Source organism: Rhipicephalus microplus, chromosome 8 (assembly GCF_043290135.1).
Source record: "Rhipicephalus microplus isolate Deutch F79 chromosome 8, USDA_Rmic, whole genome shotgun sequence".
Taxonomy (NCBI): domain Eukaryota; kingdom Metazoa; phylum Arthropoda; class Arachnida; order Ixodida; family Ixodidae; genus Rhipicephalus; species Rhipicephalus microplus.
The window spans coordinates 24,338,565-24,363,997 of record NC_134707.1 but is presented as its reverse complement, the minus strand read 5'-3'; the positions used below and the strand labels follow the sequence as shown (position 1 = coordinate 24,363,997).

Below are 25,433 nucleotides of genomic sequence, written 5' to 3'. Positions count from 1 at the left end.
TACGCAGAGAAACTATCGAAGTAGCACGGTTCCACTCCGTAACCTTGTGCGCATCGCCACAGAAAGGTGTCCGCGTAACACTTGTTGTGTTAACACTCTTGATTCGTCAGTGGCGTTAATGACAGCCGTTCATAATGCAGAATAGAATGAGGTAGAGCAGAATAAAACGTTTACTGAAAACGCACCGTCATTAACCCATAACCAGAATTCAGTAGCAGCGTTGGTATAATAAAAACTGCCACCGTAAAGTTACGGGTTTGAAGTGCGTAAAAACTAAACCCCCATCTCGCAGTCTCGGCTTGGGAGTAAAAGTAAAAGGGTAACAAGCCCAATTTATATCCAAAGGCAGTATGCATCCCCCTCCTCCCCCCCCCCCCAAATAAATTTGTTTTTTAGCAGTGTTTTCGATAAAGTTTAACAACTGTTTATAATAATTTGTTCAACTTGAACTATACACACTTACAGCGTACTTTTGCCCCCCTTATGTAATGCCCTCGGGCCTTTAAGGATGCAATAAATGAAATAAGTGAAATGAAATGAACTAATGATACATGAGCCGAAGATACGACGAAGCAGCTGCGGAAACGAACGGCTGTGTAATAAAAGGATGGACGTTAATGACTTCTTATCGGTCTTCGAGTTCTGAGCTTCGGATTGATAAAGAATTCAATGATCTGCAATAATAACAGAAACTACCACGCGACGCACTGTCTTTCTTTTAGGAGTAAAATGCGCATGAGGTGAGAGAGAAAAAACACGGGCAGATAGCTTGTGACCTCCCTGTAGAAGTGAAACTAGGAAGTGGTAGACTTTGTACAGCATTTATTGCGCGCTGTCTGAGCACGGAAATATGAAGAACAAATGATGAAAGAGAGGAAATAAGATGTAAAGAATAGCGAGAACAAATGGCGAGAACAGAGGTAAGAATGAAAGCTGGCAGAAAAGAAGCAGAAAAAAACGGGAATCCCTCATTTTTTTTTCTCTACAGCACGACAACATCGCACAAATCGTTGATCAAAATAAAACAACCGGAAAAGAGCTGGATTGCTTCAGTTGATGTTGAAAAGGCGCGCTAGTTTTGTGGAAACGGGAGAAGAGAAAGTCGTGAATAAGACATAGGGCCACACATAGTCGGCTGACCCATGCGCAAATACTTGGCGAAAGTCCTCCAGACGTTTGTTAACTGGGGAAACAAATATTTCAAGGAATGAACAAACAGAGAAAAATAGAGAGAGTTATCTTCTGGAAAACAAGGCTTCGTCATGCGGCAAATGGCGCAGAAGAGGAGAGAAAAAAGCGGCTAAACCAGAAAAAGTATACCGGAATATAGTTCCATAGTTCCACATAGCAGCAGACGACGCTCATTATTTTCACGTTTGCCCCCGTGCACCCCTGCCCCACGTACGTATATACCTCTTTCGCTGCTGTTTTCGTTCGGACTTGACTTGGCTATGTGCTTTGTCTTTCGCTCATTTTCCGCTTGCGCCCTGTTTTATGTTTTCCGTTTTTTCTGGGGCTTGCTACGTACCCGGCAGATGATGCTAGACCCATTTTGCCCGCCTCTACGTCCTCTCTTCTGGCTAGTTTCTTTTTCACTTCCTCTCCCACCCTTTACCCTCTACTTCCATGCGTATTTTGGGGACGAAGCGACTGCGAGGCTTATTTCCGCTAACGCAGCATCCATGGCGCCCCCTATATCATTCGCTTCTTCATTCTTCCGGTAAAGCCGAGCGTCAACGGAAGAAGGCTCCGTTTGTCAAAGCGTCACCGAGGGTACGCTATTACAGTGAGCTCCGCCAGGGAGCCTCGTTCGCTACAACTGCCGCCGTTATTTGTGCCTGAATACCGAGCGAAGAGATGCGCACTGGAGACCGTTGTTGTTCCCCGGGAGTTTCTGTTGTTGCTCGGGAAAGAGGGAAGCACGCGCCATCGCCGAAGTTGGATGGATTCAGTGTCAGCCTATAGACGTATATTATGTGTGTGCGCGGTTGTACTTGTGCGCATGCGTGCGTGCCTTAGAACTTATACTGACCTATTCACTACAGCGCCCCCTATTCAGAACCAGGGGAGCGGTGCCCGTGTTCTTCTCAGGGAATATGATGCTGGCGTATTGTGTGCGACGCGCTGCAGGCTGGTGTCGTCACAAAACAGAAATAACGTAAGACCTAAATGTATGCTGGAAACGGGATCACCAGCCGCTACGGCCGGAGTCGCTTCCGATGTGAAGCTTTCCCGGAAGCCCATATTTTGGTCCTCTTGCTATTATAAGTCGGAACGTGTGCTCTCAGTGTTAGTGACGCATTCAAATGAGAGGCTTACGTAGCATCAACTGGTGTTTACAGTGTACACAGAGAGATGCACGTGCGCCAATACATGGAGTTATCACAGTCTTCCAAGCTCTTCCTTTTTATATTTTTTTCTGTGTTAGCAGCGAGTTTCACCGATATCTGCGCTCCTTAACATTTGAACGTTTTTGAGCAGGAAATTAGCGAAATTTCAGTGATGAAATCTAGAGGCCTTCAGAGTTTTTGCCCCTTTTGGTATCAAACATGCTCAGCTCTATAAATGTAAAAGGTAGCGGGGTTTGTCTCTCATGTTTCCCACAGAAATAGTCATCTGTTTGACAACTTAGTTATAAGGCACACGAATATCGGTCGATAGTCTTTGCTTTTTTCAGTGGACGTTGGAATAAAATTTTGCATAAAATGCACTGTTTGCTCTTGCAGATGATGCAAACGCTTCGCAAACGCGTAGGATAAAATTGTTTGCCCGAGTTGGTTCATACTGAAGAGGTTGACTGATATGTGCGATTTTTTCGACGAGTTGCAGACCTAAATGACCCTTGCCAATTGTACACAAAGACGCTGTAAAAACTCTTGTCATGTCTTTTACTACTGTGTCTCAATGTGTCATTTACGCGTAAAGTCGAACCGCACTGGTACGTGTTTCAAACGACCGTAAGATACAAAAGGAAGAGCCTAGAAACGCATTGGCTGAGACAAAAAAAGCGATAAAATATTTACGGTACAGTACCTTATATAATAATACTTATGCTTGACAAAAATCGTGCAGCGTTGCATGGTGCCATGTTTACACATGCCCGAGCTGCACAATAAGCGTTTCGAGAGCCTGTAGTAATGTCGTTTTTATAAATGTGATTCCACCGTGACGTACACTTGGGAAACCAACATTTACGGTGATATATCCGCTTAATTGTCGGTGGATACTTCAGCGTCTTGGAGTGATAATAGAATACTGTTCCATACTGCAGGTTTACTATGACTTCTATGCCTCGACAAGAAGGGAAAGTACCAACGAAAGCGATTTTCGATCAATGTGACTCCCGCTGCACAAACTCCCAAGTTTTTTCACAAGTGTATGCTTTGAAGCACTTAGTCACAATGTAGTCGTCGGATGAAAACGCGGAGCTAGGAAGAGAGTTCTTCACAGAAACGCAATCGACTTATGTGATTCTTTTGTCTCCTATAGTTAAGGCGTTAAAGAACTAAGCAGGCAAAGCAAGACCAACCAGATTCAGCTCCTCCAGCAAATAATGAGGAGGATGAGTCGCGGCCATTGGTCTAGGCCAACGCGACGATGGAAGTAAACACGAACCTCGATGATCCCAGTTTCCCAAGCAACGACGTCATTCACACCATATTTGTAATACGGATCTACGAGTCTACCTTTTTGTTCGCGGCAACCAAAAGTACCTGTGACTTGCACACGTCATGCAGCCAACATTGTGGTCAAACCAAGACAAGCCAAGCTGCGAAAGTCAACATGGCTGCTCTCATCTGTAGCCGATCAGCCAGCTGGAAGCGCGCTTCACAATCTATTGTACGGGAGACGTTTCACAGTTACGACGCAACAGCGGGATTCCTGACAAATCGGATATTATAGGAGCTATACCGGAACTGGCTTAAAACTACATAGCAGCCGGAAAAACGCACCAGACATGATCGTAACACTGTGGTTCTATGTGAACTTACGTTACAAAGTCGTACAAATCTATAGAAAGATCATGGCTTCCACAAACGTATTCTACACGTCCGTAAAGCCCTACCACAGAGAGAGAATTTTCCCTATGATAGAGCTTTATTAACTTGTGAAGCCCAGAGCGCGTAAGAAGTGTTAAATAAAAAATAAAATGACATCCCCATTTTTCTTGTCAAATCACATAAGAAAACAGCGAACGCATGTGTAAAAGCCGCATTAACCGGCTTTACAAAGACCCATTGCTCCCCATGGCAGTAATGGCAAACAAACAGAAGGACTTTTACAAGCTTGAAAAACAACAATCTATGCTTACATCCCACTTTCCTTCTAAAAACGCAAAATTCAAAAATCAAATGGTGAGATAGTGAAAAAGAGTTGTACGAAACTAGGAAGAGTGTGAATCTTTTTGCTTACGTTTGATACCTTAATAACGATAGCACCATGCAAAGTGAATAAATAATAAACAGACCGCAACACCATCCCAGTGTTAGCACAGGAAACCAACAAACGAAAATAACACTGCGTAAAAGGATTCAAAAAGTAGCAAAAAATAAGCCATTTACTAAAGAATTGGTAAAACACTAATTCACCTATTGTCTGATATTTATTTCAGTTTTATATCATTTAGTTTAAGTATAGTAACTTGCAAGTTTATACGCACTTGACTTCGTTCTACACTCAGCTTCTACGAGAGTAGGCTCTTCGTTTGCTATTATATAAACGAGCGTCTCATTTGCTCCCGGCACTCGCTACTTGGTTCATTAGAAGACAGCCTCGCTTTTCTTTGTTTCTTTTACCAAAGCATCCAGTTGGTTTCTTTTAGACGGCTGCAGCGTTAACATCATTGCACCGGTCGACTGCCTTCATAAGTCAAAAGTTGAGTACCGACGCGTTGATGGCTGCTCACGGATAGTACCACCAATACTGCTGTCACGACGATGTGTCTTAGAAAGACCGGCCACGCAATGAACAAGAACACCCCGCGGCTGCTGTGGACCAGTTCACAGCAGTCACGTTAACTCAATTTAGAGATTGTCGCGCAGCCGGAGAGCTGATTGCGAGTGCCGTTCAACTCCGCACACCACCATGCTGCTGCTGAACACAGCATATTTTGTTAGTTTTCGGGCTATGTCGATTGCTATATCGACAAGGGAGGCAAATTAGGGTACAGCGCCTTTTAAAGATCAACTATTCCCGTATAGCGCGAACTGCCTAATCTGTCACGTTGATCAACTCACAATGCAAAGAAAATACCAGAAACCAAGGCCACAGCCGCAAAGCAAAGGGTCTAAATTGTTCAGTAAATGTCACGGTAGTATTACCCATACGTGAGCAGAGAAGGGTTAAAACTGTCAAAGAATCATGCACAGAAATTTCTGACCAGGGGCACCCGAATCCCTTCCCCCTCTTCGTCACGCGTTAGGTTAGTTATCTGTTGCAGATAACATTAAGCATCCCACTGCATTAAAAAAAACAAAAAACATTATGCGGTCATGCTGGCCCATCTAGTAACAACTTTCCGAATCGATAGTTCTGTCGCAGACCAGATAGTTTCCACTTCAGCCGACATTAGCAGTTTTCTTTTACGTGGCTATGGAGGGCATGCATGAAGGATCACAAAATAGACAAACATAAAAACATTTTTTTGCTTTCACCACAGTGAGCGAAAAGATATGTAATTGGCACAATATTTAGAAAAGCCATGGGTGATAGATAAAATATGAATACCTCTTTTTTTGAGTCCACGATAAAAAAAAATTGAAGCAGCTTCACACTATTAATACAAAGACTCACGTGCAGAGCTGGACAGTCTTCTTGGTTTTTATTGGTTTTTCTTGGTTTTTCTGCCTTCCCTCCTGTCTTCTTTCTTTTTGTATTGTCTAGTTTTTTGTGTCCTTTTAGATGCGAAACAGCTCTTTGACTAGCCTGTGTAACGCCGTCCCTCCGTACAACCCCACTCCGCAGGCTAGCTTCCCGTGCGGCATGCTCACGTCTCGTGCCGGTCCAGGAAGACACCCGCAAAACTGTCTCGCCCCTTCCCCTCTCTCGCCTCGCAAGGCCGGCACAGGTAGCGTCTGCTTGCAAAAAGAAAAAAAATGACTTCTCACGCTGCAAGACCGTTCACTGGTCACGCCATATACGTAGGCGCTTGATCGCACGTTCAGGAATTCAGTCAAGGGCCTTCTTACTTGGCTTTCACTTGATGATCGCCAGGGCCGACGTTGCTGCCAGTGTAGGCGGTAGCGCCCGATGCTTCGCATTTACGCATTCTTCCCTTCGGCGGGAGAATTGTACAATCTTTTTTTCTCTTTTCTTCTATTTTCTTCATATTTTTCCTTTCTTTGTCTTTCCGTAACGCTTGCTTCTTTTGTTTTTTGAACTTTTACGCGTCGTTTTACCTGCGTTACGTCAAGCGACGAGAGCATACAAAAACCCGGACCCTTGAAGCGCTTCGTGCCTAATATCTTCCCTGAGTTGCTAGAACCTGCCAGAACAAGCTGTAGATTACAGAACCAAGGATGATCGATGAAACTACGTTAACTCTTAACAGCCAAGCTACTTGTAACTCTTACAATTTAGGAAGTTACCACTTGCCCTTGCCTACAACTCAATGTTCACACAACACCAACTCTAAGTTAGCAGACAACGATTATGGCGCCCCATGATGGACGTGATTGTATAGCTCTTAATAGCAGTGAAATTCTTTGCTTTCTGAAGTAACGATAGCAATCTCTTGATATCGCAGAATGCAATGCCCATAACAATCAGGCATTGATGCAATGTTCAGCAAAACACCCTTATTCGACCTTATTTGTCTTCGGTATTATCGCGAGTTACCCACCTTCGAAAGGCCAAGACAACTTCTACGCCTTCAACGTTACAGTTGTTCCGTCACAATGTATTAGGCTTAGTGGCACCATAAGGTGTCCATTACGCGATCCCTTGTCACTACGCACGGAATTTGCAGCATCATTAGGCTACGCCTACAACGAACACTATATCAGATAAGATAAGAGAAAGGCAATATCCTCGAAGAAATTGTACGTCCTCGTTTTCTTTAGTACTTCGCGTGTGTAGGAGACGGGGACGGGGGGACGGATAGATGTGGCCATGCAAGTGGTAGTCATGTCACTGCTTTTGTGTTTTCGGCAAGATTCTGCTTCTGGCCAAGTTCTTTCTCTCTTTTTATTCCTCAGAGGTGTACAGTCGAGTGGAGGAGGATCTCCCTGAGCCTTTAGACAAGTTCCCCGCGTTTTCCTGTGCGATCACAAGGACATGGTAGGCTTAAGTGCCGTTGCGTGTTCAATGCCAAGCAAATATGTGATCACGCAGTTGGAGTATCGTTCCCGTTTTGTTTTCGTTTTCTTCTTGGTGCTGCTTTGGCTACCCCTACTGCTCGGCATGCGATGCTGGATACTTGCGAATCAAGAGTGCCCCTTTGAAAAACCGGTCGCTTTAACAGTGGGAATCGCCGGGCTTGAAGTGAGCCCGTCGAAGCATGTGGTGGTGGGTGGACTTCCTTTTTTTTTCCTGGCGTTCAACACCTGAACTGAATAGACGATAAATACGAAACATAGTCGTGCTAGAAAAATACGTTGAGGCAGCTAGCAGTACTGCTACCAAGCCTCATGGAAGTGTGGAGGTGGACAGCCTGCATCATTTCTGTTTGGTTTCTTTTTCTCTGATTTATTTATTTATTTATTTTTTTATTTACTTCTTTTTTCTGCCTTTCTCTCCATATTTCCTACTTTTTCCGGTTGTTTTCTTGGTATTAATATATGTATACCATCACAGAGGTGCTCGGAAGAAGACGTCTTTTTGGGGCGAGCATGTGTTTAAGTGGCCATGCTGTTTATGGCTCTGTCTGCGTTACGTCAATCTACGATAGCGTATACGATGGTGACAGCATACGACATTCCGGCACTCAGAAGCGCTCCACATTTAAGAGCGACACCAGATTGCGCCCCCAATTGAAGCGTGGCCAAAAATTACAAACGCGCATCACGAGTGATCATATCTCTGTGAAAGTTTAGCGCATAGAGTATGCGAACGATGTAAAAACAACTCATTTTCGCCTATATTCTTCGGCAGCGTAAAAGCAGTGCACCTGCCGGAGAGGCAAGGACATCCCACACCTACAATATCGGATGAATCCACTAAAGCTGTTAAGAAACTCCAACCAAAGCATGTCGGACGGACACGCACCGAGAGAACGAGAAAAGAGCTTGAAGTTAGAGATGAAATACGAGCAACGTAGAGAAAATCAGAGTGGTTAGAGAGCTCAGTGTCTTGGAGCATTTTGGTGTAAATGATTGTCACCTCTGTATCATTGTCACCTCTGTGGTCGTAGTGGTCTATTTATCACTGCCATCTGCGAACAGTTGGCCGCAAGGCATACTCAGGCCGTGTTTGGCATAACTAAAAGAAGGGCAGCATGGGCATGAAGATTAGTGTACTTGACTTTACGTGAAGTTCATACGGAATGTGCGACATCTACCGCAGTGGCACAGTGCTCACACTGCTGGACGGCTAACACGTAAGTTGCGGGCTTGATTCCAGCCCCGCGGCGTTGGATATTTGGTTAAGACGAAGTTTTAGACGCCCGCCTACTGTGTGATGGGAGTGCACGTTAAAAAACTTCACGGATGGTCTAAACTTTAGGAGCCATTCAGAACGGCGAGCCTCACGATCGATCACATCATGATTTCGACACGTAGGTCCCCACAAGTTTTAGGGGCGAAGCTCCTTAGGGCGTGGGCTGTGCGTCCCCTGTATGTAGCCACCTCTAGTTTAGTTCTTGCAGTGTTCACTAGATGGCGGTACCGTCCCCTGTATGTAGCCACCTATAGTTTAGTTCTTGCAGTGTTCACTAGATGGCGGTACCGTCTCCTGTATGTAGCCACCTCTCGTTTAGTTCTTGTAGTGTTTACTAGATGGTGGTACTTGTAGCTGATGATGAAAAGATGCAAGATGTTATAAACTAGAAAGCGGTACTTGTAGTTGATGAAAGACGCGAGATATTATAAAATATGCATGATGTCACATAAGGCGCGTGTCATTGATTGAAGGCAATCGTTCGATTTAGTGCGGCGACGTACGCTAGGGGGAGCGATGTAATAAAATCGAGTGGGCAAAATGTACAGAGGATTCATGGTTTACCAGGTTTACCTCCGGAGCTTCGCCCACTCATCATCATTCACTTCGTGGATATGGCGGCACTTTTTTATTACTATTACTTATGGAATGCTATATGACAGTAAGATAAGCGAACCAAAAACGAAACTATTGCAAAGCACCAATAGCTCACAGTTTAACAAACCCTGTCTCCCACCTCTTATTCGATAAATTTCTAGTCCTCAAAAGAGTCATGCTGCCACACCGTGTTTGTAGCCGAGAAAGGTTATGATTAAGACCAACGGCATTATCTTTCTCCTTTGTTTATTTACAAGTTTGTGAGGCTCAAAACCATACATTGTTTTGTCTATGCGATCAGTACAACCTCAATGTTCCCACGGTCAAACTTTCGGTTTGATGAGGCCTTTAGCCTTTCACTTTTCCATGTGCGAATGTGCTTTAGTATTTCAAAAATTTTCTTCAATAAATAACGAAAGTTGTGAAAGCAGTCAAACAATCTCGCAGCCAAGTCAGTGGGTCGAATACGATTGTCGCTGTCTGTTCAATGCGTCTCGCATTTTTTTGATACGCAGTTGCGCTGCATCTGATAAGTGACGTTTTATTGAAAGACGCACTCTATCAAATTGCTTCCGTAAACGTCATTCGATTGCCAGCAACAAAGAACTCGCGCTGATGGGAAAGGCATTCATTCGCAGCGACGCCAAAGATAAATCGAAAAAATCATCTTCGTTTTTGTAATCAAAGTACCCTTTCACTTTCTCCTGCTAGACGGGCTCAAAGAATTTTTAATGAGTTAGTTCCCACGGGCATTTCAAAGCAGCTTAACATACGCGATGTGTTATCAACATTGCAGTCACTCATCACTGTTATAAGGCAGTTAAGCTGATTTTTTCAACGTCACGTTTGGAGAGGTACAAAGTCTGCACTGGAGGAGATAAAGCGTCCTCTGGCGCCTCACGATTGAATAATGTGCAATCATAAAGTGAAACGAATGCAACCACGTCGTCACTACTTTTATTATTTATTTCAAAACATTTAAAGAGCACATAGAATGCCCAGGAGTAACCTGCACTAATTTGCACGCAATGTTTGGGAAAATACGTCGACTGCGTGTTTAAGATTTTCATTCAATATTTCCCCGTGGAAACCACAATATTCTTCGAAAGATCGCTCTTTTTCTAACTGATACTTACGATAAGGGATGGCGAATTTTACGAAAAGAAATTTAAATTCTGTGTCGGCGTAATGATTTCAAGTATCGATCAAAGTTTCGGGGTAACGATTACAATAATACTGCCCTCAGAAAGCAATCTCCTAGAAACGTTCACCCCAGTCGTATCCCTTGTTCAATACCTTCTCATAACTATGGCCAAATTACCATTTGGGCCAAATCCCACTTTTTGATGATAACTCACCTCCGCGACAGATTGCTGGTTTCCTCTACGCGTGCGCAGTGCTCATTCTCTTTTTGTGTCCCTCTTCATATTCCGCCTAGGCTTATTCCCAATTCGGCGTACCAAGCAAGATATGGCTGTCTGGTTACCCTCCCAACCTTCTCTCTTGTTTTCTCTCCCTTTTCTACTTCGACGTTCCTACCTCATTGAATTCGCGTTTATTTATATTCCACAATGAATAGCTAAAGTGTACCAATTAGTGAACGTAGCTTCTGCGTTCTGTGTCACTTGTTACTATATTTAGCAGTGTCAAGAGGAGATCAAGGCAATCACGGTCTCTCATTCTGTCTCGCAGCGCCAGCTGCTCGAGGAGAAGCAGCGCCACAAGCGACAAAGCCAGGGACTACTGCAGGCCTCTGATGCCCGCCGGCCTGCGTCGAATACGGTTGTACGGAGCCGACTGCGCAAGGATGAGTCGCGCCCTCTCATGGCCGGTCTCAGCATAGACAGACCTGTGCAAGACGTCGTCAGCTGTGAGTTCCCATGCTGCGTCAACCTCCTAGTGAGGTCACTGCGTCGCGCCATCACTAATCATCCATTATTTTTGGCTACTTCTGTTTTTTTTCTTATGTGCCTTAAGTATTACTACGTAGGAGTGTGTGAATAGAAAATTTAGACTTGAATCGAATACAAATCGCATAGAAATCATAAGGAATTGGATACGAACACATTCAGAATACTATTCGGATATCTTTATTTCAGTAAGGAAAGCATTTTCCCAACAGTCCCAAAATTTTCGAACCTTTTCTTTGAAATAAATATTCACAAGCCTTAGCCAAGGAATAGTACGATAATTTTTAAACAATAAAAAATAGCAGAACGAAAACTAAGGAAAGCACACGAACATTAGAAAAAGAAGCATTTTGTAAATGTAGGTTGAAATACAGCAACAACTATAGAATTTAAAGTGAAACTTTGTCAACAGGTTCCAAATGAAACTGACACATCTTAAAGAACAAACAAACATTCTCGAGACATCATCACGGATGTAATGATCATATTGATTTCTCTATCACCTTGGGAAAACTGCAGTTTTAAACGATAAAATCTTCATCCTGTGATGAATATAGCGTTCACAGTTCCCTTAAACGTTATGCCACATATGTCTTGAGAATTGAATGATTAAAACGTAAAACTCTCCCCTTTTCTGCTCGAACGTTTCGTTCCTTTGAAGTTCTTCGACATCGGAGCTTTTAAAAATACGAGAAAGACATTCGAAAAATATACGGTACCTCCAATATACACCACGGGATAGAGGTTCCGAATAGAATGGACCGCTATTCAATTGGTTATTTCGAACAGTTGACTATTCGCACAATTCTATTCTTTCTCTCCATTCCTTACGTGCAGAATAGTCAACTGGGCATGTACATGGTTATCTTTCTTGCCTTGTTCCTATGTTTGTTTCTCTCCCTTTTTCTATTTCTCTCCCAATCTTTTAACTCCTTTCGGACATCACCGTGTTTGCTTTCAGGCTACGATGGCCCAATGCTCTTCTCCAGCACTGACACCTTGGATGCCCCCGTCGGCGACAGCTCCAAAGACACTGTCGTGCAAGACGACATCGAAGGAGAGAACACCCTCGCCATTGCCTTGAACAGCAGCCCGATCCCACCATCTCCTGGTAAGTGACATTGCATGAAATACTTGGTCTAAGCTGTCGCACGAGCGATGGGCCTATGTATATTGAGATGTATGCAGCGCGAGGAAAGGCAGAGTCTATGAAGATAATGTAACGACTTCTTGTTTTAAACGGCACCCACAAAAGTAATGGTGGGCGAGTTGGTCAAAGTTTGTATTTAAAGCAACGCGAAGCACAATATATAGACAACTACAGGCCAAAGTGCTGAGCTTGACTGCTTGCTTGATTGATTGATATGTGGGGATTAACGTTCCAAAACCACCATATGATTATGAGAGACGCCGTAGTGAAGGGCTCCGGAAATTTCAACCACCTAGGGTTCTTTAACGTGCACCCAAATCTGAGCACACGGGCCTACAGCATTTCCGCCAGGCGCTGAGCTAACGGATCAGTTGGTAGTGCAGCGTATTTAATGTAGTTTCTGTTTTCGTTTCACCTACTCGCCCGCTCTTCTTCCAGCGATTCACACATTGCTACCAATTTTCATTAGTACTAAGTCAAGTGTAACAACCAGTATATTATAAACATGAAATAGCATCCTGCACCGCAATACAAAATAACAAAGGAAAGATTTACCATTCGAAATTTTTTCCCCTGGTATCTTGAATGCATTGCTCTCCTCGTGAATAATTAAAAACTATTAGATGCAAAGCAGCTCTTCGAATAGCCTGTGTGATGCTGTCCCTCCGTCCACACAGCTTGCCTCGCCGCAGGTGTTGGAGCGGTGCCAAGTAGCTCACGCTCTCCTAGCAGCGCGCGGGGACACCTCTTTCTCTCACCCGCAACGCGCTCACCACGTGTCAGCTCTCTCTATTCACCCCCTCCAGCGCTCGCAATGCTCGAGCCCACTCTTGACGTGGGCTTCATCTCACTCATCCACCTCTTTCCATTTGTCGGCGAAAAGAAGCCGCGAACCAGCGGCTTCTTTTCTCGATTGTTTTCGCGCGAGATTCTCGAGGCGCCGACAACATTGACGACACGCCGCTGCTTGTCGCGCGATGCTTCCCGCCAGTGTGCGCGTACCTTTTCCAGCTGTCACCGGCATTGTGGTGTTTGGCGAAGCCGATCACTTTCGCGATTGGCGACGTCAACGCCGATGAGGCGTGAACCAGAGAAGCCGAACGCAAGCGTCGGCAGTGGAAGGCCAGCGAAACCGACGAGGTGCGAGTCAAGAACGCCAATCGCTTTCGAGAATACAGATGGCGCAGGGGTAACACCGACGAGACGTGAGCCAAAGAAGCCGAACGCAAGCATTTTTAACACTTACCGCCTCTTGTGTCTTTGCGTTTCAAACAAACGTTTACTCCAGCAAACGCTACACCGAGTTTCGCTTCAAGCCGTTCTTCCAGCACCCACGTTGATGCTCGTTTCGACCGGGCCAACGCTGTGCGCACCACTGCTGCTTGGCATTCCATCTGTGTTTCTTTCGGGGAGATGGTCCATAGTCTTTACTGATGTGTCCGTGTTATAATTATCAACAGAAAAGTCCATTTCTATTGTGAGTGTCTGATTGCAAGAATTTATGAGTCTTCAGGGAGCCTGTCAGACTGCCTAGATCACGATTTAGACCAGAATACCATCGAAAAGTTCCTCGAGAAAGAAATTTTCGATTAGATGGTTGGTACCTGCTATATATACCACTTTTGAAAACGCCGACTCCCCTTCCCATTGATTCTATTGATTTTGATTGATGTGTGGGGTTTAACGTCCCAAAACCAATGGAGGGCTCCGGAAATTTTGACCACCTGGGGTTCTTTGATGTGCACCTAAATCTGAGCACACGGGCCTACAACATTTCCGCCTCCATCGGAAATGCAGCCGCCACTCCCATTGATTATAACTAGGTGAGTTATTTACGTCAGCGCGAAGGCTCAGTCGAAGTGAATAAAAACGTGGGACTACAAAGCAAGTAAGTAAAAGCAGGGCTTCGAAATGGAAGAAGCCAGCCGCTCCCTATTTTCGTCTATGACTGCGACAATAAAAAAAAGCGCAGAAGGCAGCGGGGATATTGCAAGCCTACAACATAAAGCGGTAAAGCATGGGCTTTGAGATGAACAATCTGGGTACTGCTCATCTTAGAGGCCATATGGCGCTTTCAAGGCGTGTTTCATTTTTCCAGAAGATGGCAGCACTCCTCAGGCGGGTTGGCTTAAAAGAAGAAGGGGAGTGGTATTTCAAACACAGCCCACAACCTACTTTCCCGGCAATAAATCGGAACTCTTGATAGTGGGTACGAGACGCCACACTATCTGCAGAATTTTGCATTTTGCCGCGATAAGCGCACGCACTATTACACAGAACAACACCCAACACCATTTCACTCTATCTAATATTATTTTAAAGCTATTTTGGAGAGCAAATGGGCTATTTTTAGCTTTCGTTTTAACAAGATTGCAATCGTGATATGTCTTAAGGTAAACGTGCTCCTTGCACCAGTGAGAGCAACGTAGCTTACGTGCTTCAAGTTTTATTTTAAATAGGCTTCTGTGTGAACTTGCATTTTTCCTATTTTCTAGAACCGATTCTTTTGATTTGAGTAAGGTATCTCCAACCTTAAAGTATGAAATCCCCAACCCTAATTAAAAGTGCACTGAAATTTCTTAGTCCTAGGAAAGAATTGATGGAAATAAATGGAAAATTTAAAAGAAATATTTATAGATAAACTTAACTATGAAATACTGCAGGGTGGAACAACTCACGAAAAACTAAAGCTCAAGGTTTTCTTAGGTTAACAGAACGTTTGTTGTCCAAATACAAGGTACACGTTCAAATACCTACTTCGGCGAACTAACATTGGTTATACCTTGTTGAAACATTTTTTTTTCATCCTTATGAAACTTTATTGTCATGCTTTTGTATTTCGATAAGAGATCATTCCTTTTGTACAGGAAAAAGCACGGAACTGACTGTAAGCGCTGGAAATAGCTTTGCTGTCATAATTACTTGTTTATTTTTACCAATACGGGCTCAAAAATTGTACGTAGGGCTATAATATATAAAACTTAATTGCCCTGGGTAGTGCATCGAAGCTGCCAAGCGGGATGTGTCGCGCGACCGAAAAGCGAGTCAACGTGTTTCTTCAAAGAGATTCGTACACGTGACAAGAAAAAAAAAACACCGAAAAACTGACGCTATTTTTTTGTTCATGGAGGTACCAGCTCACCAGCGTTTTTATTTATTTTTCTCTCCCACTAATTTTTACAGTCAGCCTGATAAGTAATTGAGCAACCATAAAAGAGATGATGTAAAGGTAAAATAATTCAATATTGTGAAATGTTGGAAATATTGGCTTTTGGCTCTTACCCTGCAGATGTAGAGAAGAAATTGAAGCAGCTGGACCTCAGCGATGACCTGACGAGCATCAACGGTGACGAAGACCTGGAGAGCACGCCCATCACGTCCGACTCCGTCTCCAGCCGGGGAATGTCAGCGACAGTTCCCGACACGCCAACAGACGTCACGGACACCATAGCGCAGGTCCTTAAGCTTGTTTCAGCTCCAACAATGCTGCGAAAAAAACAAACATCAACGATTGTTTGCGTGAGATGGCGGAAGCGTGGCGCGTTGTTGGCAATATTGGGGAAGCTAGAGAGCGTTATGCATGGGAGTGCATCTGGAAGGGAAGGCTTGGCACAGCGTGCAGGTATGCTCCACTGATACCGCTCCGCAAAGAAATGTTAAGTAAGGAAGTGTAAGGTCACGAGAAAGAAGTGGCTCATAACGAATGAATCGGGATTGAGCAAAGAAGCTCGATAAAGTGACTAGGCTGCATGCTATGACATAACACTATGCACGTTTAGGTTATAATAAGACTATGCATGTTTAGCTTATAACCCAAGACATAAGCGGTCTAACTGCTTTGCTCGTCACGCGAAGAAGAACGATTGCTAGGTTAAGTGGTATTTGAAAATTTCCGGCATGCATTTAGTGTCATTCTGCGTGTATGGAAGTGGAGTCCATAGTTCCAAAAAGACATAAATGTTCATTTCTCTTGAAATGGCTGATAATATTATTCACTTGCATTTGAAGTATAAACGTCAAGATATCAGCTGGCAGGTTCACTACTGCACAAGACTTCACCGGCACGAAGAATACCAGCGTATGTCTTCGGCATGGGATTACGCACTAGCCCGAACCTTTTCGGTAATGAGATACTTATCCGGTATGTTCAGCCCATACTTCTGTTTATTTCTTCAATGGCCGACATTTTTCGCACGAATCGCGGTTGCTTAATCAGCGCTTTTCCGAATCCAATCGATTCGTCCTTCGATGATATGTTTTTTGCACATTTAATAAGAATTTTCTGAATAGCGTGTGCTAAGTTGGCATTCGTTGCCGTCAACCGCTGCTGCCGTCCCTTAACGGCAACCCACAAGTGGTTAATTCAGTGGTGCAAAACGCTTACGGGAAACATTGCGTACGCTATTCAAAAACTCCCTAATGTATGGCGAGTTGCACATAGTCAGTCTCGCGCCTAAATACCCTTCTGGCTATGAATGCGGTGTCCTCCAAAATAGTATGCACAATACGACGCAGGTTGAAGACGTCAGCGGCGGCGTTGGCGGCGTAGATGGAGGAAAGGCGCAGCCGGCCATGTCGGTGCCCGTGATGGATCTGGGTCCACTCGCCGACCTGCTCGACCGTGGTCATCTTGAAGAATTCTCCACGGTGCCCTGCCCTCAGGGAACCACGATACGATGCCGCATCACACGAGACAAGAAGGGCGTCGACAAAGGGCTCTATCCCACTTACTACCTCCACCTCGAAAAGGAAGACAACCGAAAGGCACGTATTGATGCTTCCTCTGTTTTTCAAACAAGAAAGCTTGGCACATTCCAGCTGATGTCAAACAAATTAGATCTGCTGGTGCTTTTTGATTATCTCTAATGCTTGCCCTTGGACATAAGGATACGTGCTGCCAAAACTGCACATGCAAACTTGTTTCATGTATGAGGTCTCACAGTTAACGATGGAATGGTGAATTTAGCTACCAACCCAACCACTGGCTTGGTCAGCCAAGCCAGAGGCCTGTTTCGCAATGGAGGTGATGAAGAAGGTTAAGATGCAGGCATGTACAAGTCCACAGAAGTGGTTCAGTCTCACTGAGGACGGGGTACGCCTCTTTTAATCTAAAAGTATCGACAGCGTTTGTGCGTTGCCCTTTGACAGTGGTATTGTACTAATGTTTGCAACTTTTTTGCCCAGTTATATTATTTCACAACACCTTTCTTTTTTCCAAGTACATGGTAGCCAGCCAGAGGTGCACATTGGTTAACTGAAGCGTCTTCCCTTTACCATTATCTATCTCCTTCTTTTCCATTGACTTTTATACTTCTAATACAGCCGTTAGTAGAGTGACTGAAAAAAAAAAGTGAAAATGTTCTAGCTCTGAATCCATGAATGTGGGAATAACAAACAGCATGAAATGTTACGTACTCACCTATAGTGCCATTATCCAATACGCTTCTTCTGTATTTTTATGGATAAGTAACATTTCCTCTGCTATGGAGTTTACCGGCCAAAACGCAATTTTTTTCCGGCAGAGCCTTCGTGCACAATGACCGTATTTGCTTCTCAACATTTTCTTATTTCCCCAAAGAGCGTGCATCGAAATGTGGCTCTCAAAACGCCTATTACCACGATACAACACCGCGAAACTCGGCGTAGTGAGTGATAGAGAGAGAATCGATACGTAATGCTTCGACTCGTGGCTTGGACTGCAAGGAAGTTCCAAGGTGGTCGGGGAAATTCCGCACCTGGCGTTTTAAACTCCGCAGAAAATAACGGGGTACACTGAAGCGAACAAGGTCCGTATGTGTCCTTTCTCTACGAAATAGAAAGATTTTTTCAAAACTTAAAGCAATAAAAAAACACGCCTTCTTGTTTTTTTTATGAATGCTGCCCAAAACTCTCAACTATCGCTATTTCGTTCGAGGCTGCGCTTGTACAGAAAAGATAGTTTTTGGTTGACCTAGTCATTTTGACGCATGTATTTTAAGCCCTGCGGACCAGCAGCTTGCCCGAGCGGAATGGCAACTGTAAGCCTGTAACGTCAGTTTCAGAAAGTGATGCGATTGTTGAAGGCGTTTTACTGCGAATAAAGAGTCCTGTACACCAATCGGTCATGCCAGCTACATGACATCGCTTCCACCTGCCTGGTTCACAACAACGCTTCAGACACATGTACGTCATTTATGAATGCACTGTAGGAAAGATTTCGGGTACGCGCACCAGTATACTGCGAGCTTTTCGCACACAGAACCTGAGAAGTTGTGGCCTCGCCTCGTTTCATATGGTCTGATATTTCACTTCGGCACGTCTTTACACAAGGTGACGATGTATGTTTTCGCAAGCCCTAAGAGGCACTTCCTGTTCGGGCTATTTTCACGAGTCCCCCTGTCTTGCGAAATACGTGCAGAGTTGGTACAGCTGAAATTTTCCTCCGGACACGTCTTTGAAGCAAGCGGGACGGCAGTTCATGTTTTTAGAGGAATATGTGTAAATCCAAAATCAAGTTGGGAGCCAACGGATTGAAACAACGTAGTGGGATAATAAGGGTGAACAGTGGAAGTGCCTCGGACAGGCTGGCTGACGTTTTGATAGGACTACCTATATTTGTCAAAGGCACCATGTCATCCTTGTCGTGTTAGTTTTAAGGGGGTTAACAGTTAACGTAACACGCCAAGGATGACACAACGACTTTGACAAAGATAGGTCATCCTATGAAAACGTCGGCCAGTCTGTCTGGGGTACTTGTACTGTTTCACTCTGGTTATCTAACTAGAGGAATAAGTACGAACTTGTGTGATACACGGTAACTCCTTACTACTCAAGTTATGACCTATATACGTTTACGTAACATATAGTTCACCTTAGACTCCAATTCCTGCTTGGCAAAGGTGTGCGGAAAGGCTTTCCTGCTTCCTGCCTTTAAATTCAAGTTCCTAGAGGATATAATTTGTTGGTGGAACAATTATTAAGGAATAGCTGCAGTTTACACTACACCTATCTGAAATCGTAGAGTGGTCCACGTGCAATTAAATTCTACATTTTAAATAAATTAATTAAATTAGGTTAGGCTGGGTTAAAGCACGTTTCGTATAAAATGGCACTGTCGAAATCTGACACTAATTAAGAATGGTATACGACGTTGCAGCAAAGCCATTCTCTGCATTCGTTTTTTACGCATCACATCGTGTTTCACCTGCAATAGTTCTGACCGAATGCGTTCGTGTGAGCACACCAACACATTACTTCGGCCGTACAGTTTAGCATTAATGCACTGCGTGTGAAGCAAATAGTGCGTGGTGGTATACCTTCTATTGAAACATTGAAACTTCATTGATTGCACCACTTTATTTTTTTGGGATGCTGAGATTTGGTGTCAAGAAGTATTTTTATAAACTTAACCACCGCAGTGCTTTATTTTCTCTGTTCTTCCAGTGATTTTTGTTCTTTTTCTCGGTGGTGAAGTTCACTCACGACGGGCATCTATTCCGTTCAGTCGCGATGACGTAAAGCCACGTGAAGAAACATACGTTGCAAAACTGAACGGTTCTCCCCTACGCCCTCTTCTATGTTTAGCTGAAGCAACCCAGAGCGTTCGCTTTACTGCATCGAACTTGGAATGCAATGTCTCGATTCGTGATTCCAGGCGTCGGAATAAGCCACTCCTCTTGACCACTGAAAATGACGCTCCAAATGGCTTGTAAAACAGCTGGAGTCCACACTTAAAAACTGGCCTTTTCTGGGGTGTTTCCGAAGAATAGTGACATCTAATTACGGTTATAAGGTGGCGAGAAGCTGACAAGCCTGATGTAGGCTTCGTATCAACGCGCTTGCAAAGCTGAAGGTTTTCTTGAATTTGCACCGCACAGATGCTTTCGTGTGATACTTACGAGCAGGTGTTCAGGCACTGAGGCTTTCTCACGGACGGCCCGAAAAGGACGGACTGAGCCTACTTCTATTTTCAACATGGTATGGAGGTCATAGAGCAAGATAGAGAAGATGAGAAATGTGTGAGATCTAAATATTTGACGCAATTTTATGTCACGGAAGCTAGCGGTTCACCTCACAGGCATTGCTTGTTGTTTTGTATAGGATAGCGAAAATTTAATCTTAGAACAATATTTTTTTGAGGCAGGTTATGTATGTTTATGATAAATAAACATTTTCAAATGACTAACTATCAGAGATGATGCGTGAAACTCAAACGAAGCTACTGTGCTATATTGGTTCAACTTTTCGAATTGCAGTCGTATTGGAAAAGCCATATTTAAAAAGACACGTACGTCAAAGGTGCCCCTTCAGAGATACGCATCTAGAGTTGGAGATAAAAACTCACGGCTCGTCCGTCCACTTTATTTTTTTTTTGGAAGACAGGTACAACTTCCGCCGAGATGTCCTTGTTTTGCATGTTGCGCTGCTGTATGCATTAGCACGAACAAACCTGGTAGAAAAATAAACATGAACACAGAAACAGTTTACCTGTGTCTTTCGGGTTTTAGAGTAATGCCATCTGATGATGCCTGCCATTGAGCAACACAAAGAATAGATTGCATAAATAATGTTCATTGCAGGCTTTTATGGCTATCATTCACTGTAAAGATGCCGTACTTGAATGTGCATTTTCAAATTGAACATGTCAAAACAGGCGATTAGCGGATCTGTACCACAAGGGTTCGGTTTGTGCACCGAGTGGCGAGAACTCTCGCGTTAGGGCTCACGCGGAAACTGAGTAGTTTGGAGGTACACCGTTGAAATCTTGTGATCTATTCTATTACGCCTTTAAGATGCCTTTTCTTACAAGACATGACCACTTCAAAGACAAATTTATCTGAAGGTGTGCAGTCGTGCTATCCTCCGCAGCAAATGTAAAATATTGGTTTCTGAGGTAGACCGAGACACCACGTGTATCGATAAAGCAACTTGAATGAATTATCGTGTCTTTCATTGACGGGCAGTCTTATTACTGCCACATTTAGTGAACCATTCAGTCCATGTTGTATGTTATGCTCTTTCTGCGTGACCCCATCAAGGAAGGCGTACGCTGATTGAGTCACACTGTCCCTTCGGCGTTTGCGTAATACGCATCAAAACTAAAAAAAAAATATGCTTTATCTGACCACCCTAATGCTTTGATTTCGTCCCTCCCTCCTCTCAACAAAAGCCTTCTGCAGCTAACGTAGATTCGCATTACAATCAGGATCGGAGGCATTACAAGGTCTCTTCACCACAGATAGTGAGGCAGTGCCTTATGCAATAACCCTTCTTTAACCGATCGACGCCTAACTTAGATAGTGTTGCCACTATGACGTCACGTTTTATGACGTCTTATTGGGTACGTCATAACGTTACTAATTCCGACTATTTACCTCGCTATGATGGCGTAATAGAGCGATGCTAGCACATCCTAATAATTTCTGGGGGTGAAGCCTTGAAATCGCACCATGTCCGTAAATCACCGTCCGGCATTTACAGCCGATGTAGCCGAGGTGCATGTGAACTAACCCGAATATTTCTGAACAACAAAAAGGTTATCAAAAGGTTGTTATTCAAAACAAACAAAATATAAGGTCACAACAGCGTAGAGAAAACCCCGACATTTATGTACCCATCAATCAAACCTTGACAGAACAGAACAAAAAGTTCTTAACCATAAGAAAATAAAAGGCCATGATTCGTAATCCAACGCGCAGTACTTCGCCCTAGCATCCGAGTTCACTTCGTGGATATGCGTGAATTCTTCTTTGCGTTTACTCGTGTTGGCGTCGACTCACTTTCTCGTGTGCAGTGGCATCTAAGGCTGTTCGCCCCAATAAAATCCGGATTAAATCTATCCGGTGCGTCCGTTTCTCGCAGGTGTTTCTGCTCGCCGCACGGAAGCGTAAAAAGAGCGCCACGTCGAACTACCTGATCTCTGTGGACCCCACCGACCTTTCGCGGGGAGGCGAGTCTTTTGTGGGGAAGCTGCGCTCCAATCTCCTCGGCACCGCCTTCACCATCTACGACTGCGCCGAGAAGCCCCGGCAGAACGCCGAGAAGCGCTCGGTTCGTTCCGAGATCGGAGCTGTAGTTTACGTGAGTGCACCACTGCCTTGAAATATACGTCAAGGTCACAATTGTAAGTGGCGCGACGCTTTAGTGAAGACGGATTCAAAAGGGACAAACCACGACCGATTGTAATGTGATAACTGGTGTTTCACAAACCAGAACCACGATACTATGAACATTGGAGACGGTTTCAAGGTTACAAGCGTTGTGCCCCAAAAGAACTTCCGGTCACCTAATTTACCAGCTCGTGACGTCGAAACTGAAAGGACGTTTTCACATTTTTTTTTCAAGTGTAAAAAAAGTCGCTTATTAGTTTTTCACATAAAAAGAACGTGCGTAATTATTAAGGCAATATTTTGTAGTCTTTTTGTAGCTCAAAAGAACATTTGTTCGAGTATATTTTGCCAAATAAGGGAAGAGAAGTGTAGAAAATTAGCGGGCTATTTTCTAACGCTATTCTAGCCCACCGATGCTATTCAGGCACATCGGTGGACAAAACAAGATCTCATCAAGGGTCTATAGACGCCCTAGTAAAGGGTTTCTAAAATTTCAGCATTAAATGTAGGGTGCACTTAAATTGGCACGGTCTCTAACGTGCACCTAAATTTAAGCACATGAACCTCTATCGTTTAAGCTCCAACAGTATGTGACTGCGTGGCCGGAATTGGATCCGCGAACATCAGTTGAACATTGGAGCACCATAATATCTAGACTAACGAGGGGGGTCACAAGCGCTTGCAGCAGGTTCTTTGTAAGGTATTGCGCTATGTACAATGGTGGGTAATTACCGGCTAGCTTGATCAAATAGTCTACCTCTTGTAGTTTTTTCAATAGGAGATTTCGAACAGCCACAATAATCTTTGAATGAGCACTCGAATCAAGCCAAGCCAAATCTGCTAGTGGAAAGCTGGAATGCTTCGTGTGAGATTATCGCAGAAGTTATCTTGTAACGCGTCTTGTGGAAGAAAAATTTCTAGAAAATACTGCCGCTTCCGCTCTCTACGAGACGCCACCGACCTTGGTCGCCACCTACGAGTATAACAATTGTATATTTATTTACCAAGTTATTTTACAATGCTGCTGACTCCTAGCGCAACTGTTCCAGAGTGGGATAGGATGGTGAATAGAACGTATATAAACTCGTTAGGCAGAAGCGGTAGCATAGTGTACGATAGCAAAAAACGTAAACACAACTCATTAAGGAAAAACACCAGAGAAAAGGCACAAGACTCAAAGGCAAGAACCTTTCGATAATCAACCGGCAAGAAAAGATTCACACAATTATTGTGAATTCCACTGGTCGAGCGGGAGGAAGTTTTCTTGCTCCGAGGCGGATGATTTGCATTGCACTGCTAGATTCAGAGCAAGTTATACCTTAATAATATTAACCAGAAAAAACTGGTCCCAAAAATGTTAGCGTACTCAAGAATAGGCAAGACGGTAGTTTTGTACACTATAGGCTTTAGCCTTTTTGTTACGTGAGAATTACTGTTTAGATATAGCTTTGCTCATTATTTGGTACCACAAATATCTGAAGTGTGCGACTACGATATTACACGTTAAAGTTGTATACAGAGGTGTGTAAGAATGTGGTCGTGCCTATTTTGATCACTTCACTAAAAAATTTGACATACAATAGGCATTCCTCCTTTGTTTGCGCTACCAAGTTGTCATAATGAATAGGCACAATTTTTTACTGAGCGTAAAATTTATTGTAGTGGCAATACATATAAAGGCAGTGACAACCCCTCCCCCTCCCCCCCCCCAAAAACTGTGTTTGTTAACATACTCACGTGTTCTACTATTTTATTGTGATACTGGAATTCACCTCAAAACGCTATTCTGTGGTCATGTACGTCATAAAGACGCCGTTATACACGAAGTGATGTTTACTAATTTTCTGCATCAAAAAGTATGCGCTTGGCCTCACTGCGCAAAAAAGCGTAGGCTCTAAACAGGTGAAATTCGAGAACGTGTTCAGCATTGTGCACTTCCCGTATGAACTGTAGCATTAATATCAGCAGCACTAAAAGTTCATGCTACGTTACCAATGAAAAAGCTGTTTCTACGATGTGGCAAGATTGCGTGATGCCGGGAGTTTATGTAGTGGCTAAAGCATCCTTGGCGCCCCACTCGCTACTAGTGAGGATGTCTATAAATGAACGTGCTTCTTTTTTGTTTCTTTAATTTGCTACGGTGGTAATCTGGGGCAACGGGAACTAACGTGGAGGCAAGCTTGACACATTGAAGTTTTATTTCTTATGATGGCAGTGTCACTATGCGTGATGTATGTACATATTCGACCGCCTCCTCATGGATACCCCTGCTCGTCCGGGTTTTTTCAACCAGCCAATTAGCAGGTGCTGAAATACATACATGTGGCCATATCTCTAGCTCAAAATATGGCCCTGGACTTTGGCGAAATCAGTAATGGCCAGTTCAGCATGATGCGCCCTCATTTAGAACTGCTCACGTTGCAAAAGCTCTCACAAATGGTTCGCAGGAGACCAACGTGCTGGGATTCAAGGGACCCAGGAAGATGACCGTCATTCTACCAGCCATGACCAAAGACCACAAGAGGATTGAGCTGAAGCCGTCTTTCGTGAGTTGGCATTTATATACGCAATGGAAGCTTAAATGCAACCATATTTTTTGTCATCATCAAAATCGAAAACCCAGCTGCATGGTTGTGAACATAATTATCACTATCTCGTTCGTCTTTGAGGATCATACACGCAGCGGCAGCACCTTAAGGAGATAATAGTAGAAATAATCTCAATAAAAGCAGTGTTAGCATCACAGTAGTAGTCGCAGCAGCAGCAATACGTTGGCCGACGTATGAGAAAAGAATGACTTATCTGTTGATTGTACAAACGTTTCAAATAGAAGTGAGGTTTACAGGTCCAAATAGGCATCAAACAATTTTCGGTGCTTCTTTATAATGTGCACGTGAAAGAGGCACTTCAGAAAGAGACCTCGCTAAGAGATATTTTTTTTTCTCTGCATACACGTGGAAGATACTGTCGAGGTTAGTCTTACAAAATTTCTCCAGTATTGCTTTTTGTCACCACAAGATGCACAGACAAATAAATAGGCTTAATACGAGAGAAGCAAAGTTCACTTCTCGAAATCACTGTGCGGATGAGTCC

At 43.8% G+C, this 25,433-nt stretch overlaps 1 protein-coding gene and 1 long non-coding RNA gene across 3 annotated transcripts in view; one reads left to right on the top strand and one right to left on the bottom strand.

Annotated features, from left to right (window-relative positions):
* Nucleotides 1-25,433, bottom strand: part of LOC142768874 (uncharacterized) — a 195,532-nt gene that overhangs the window by 154,450 nt on the left and 15,649 nt on the right. The window contains exon 2 of the long non-coding RNA XR_012885511.1: nucleotides 15,535-15,738. This is a non-coding gene — a long non-coding RNA (uncharacterized LOC142768874). The remainder of the gene's footprint in view (nucleotides 1-15,534; nucleotides 15,739-25,433) is intronic.
* Nucleotides 1-25,433, top strand: part of LOC142768873 (tubby-related protein 3-like) — a 91,260-nt gene that overhangs the window by 58,480 nt on the left and 7,347 nt on the right. For both annotated transcript variants that reach the window (XM_075871323.1, XM_075871324.1), the window contains 6 exons: nucleotides 10,885-11,062; nucleotides 12,064-12,213; nucleotides 15,542-15,708; nucleotides 16,768-17,016; nucleotides 22,093-22,311; nucleotides 24,788-24,886. In XM_075871323.1, coding sequence (XP_075727438.1) covers nucleotides 10,885-11,062; nucleotides 12,064-12,213; nucleotides 15,542-15,708; nucleotides 16,768-17,016; nucleotides 22,093-22,311; nucleotides 24,788-24,886 — 1,062 coding nt within the window. The remainder of the gene's footprint in view (nucleotides 1-10,884; nucleotides 11,063-12,063; nucleotides 12,214-15,541; nucleotides 15,709-16,767; nucleotides 17,017-22,092; nucleotides 22,312-24,787; nucleotides 24,887-25,433) is intronic.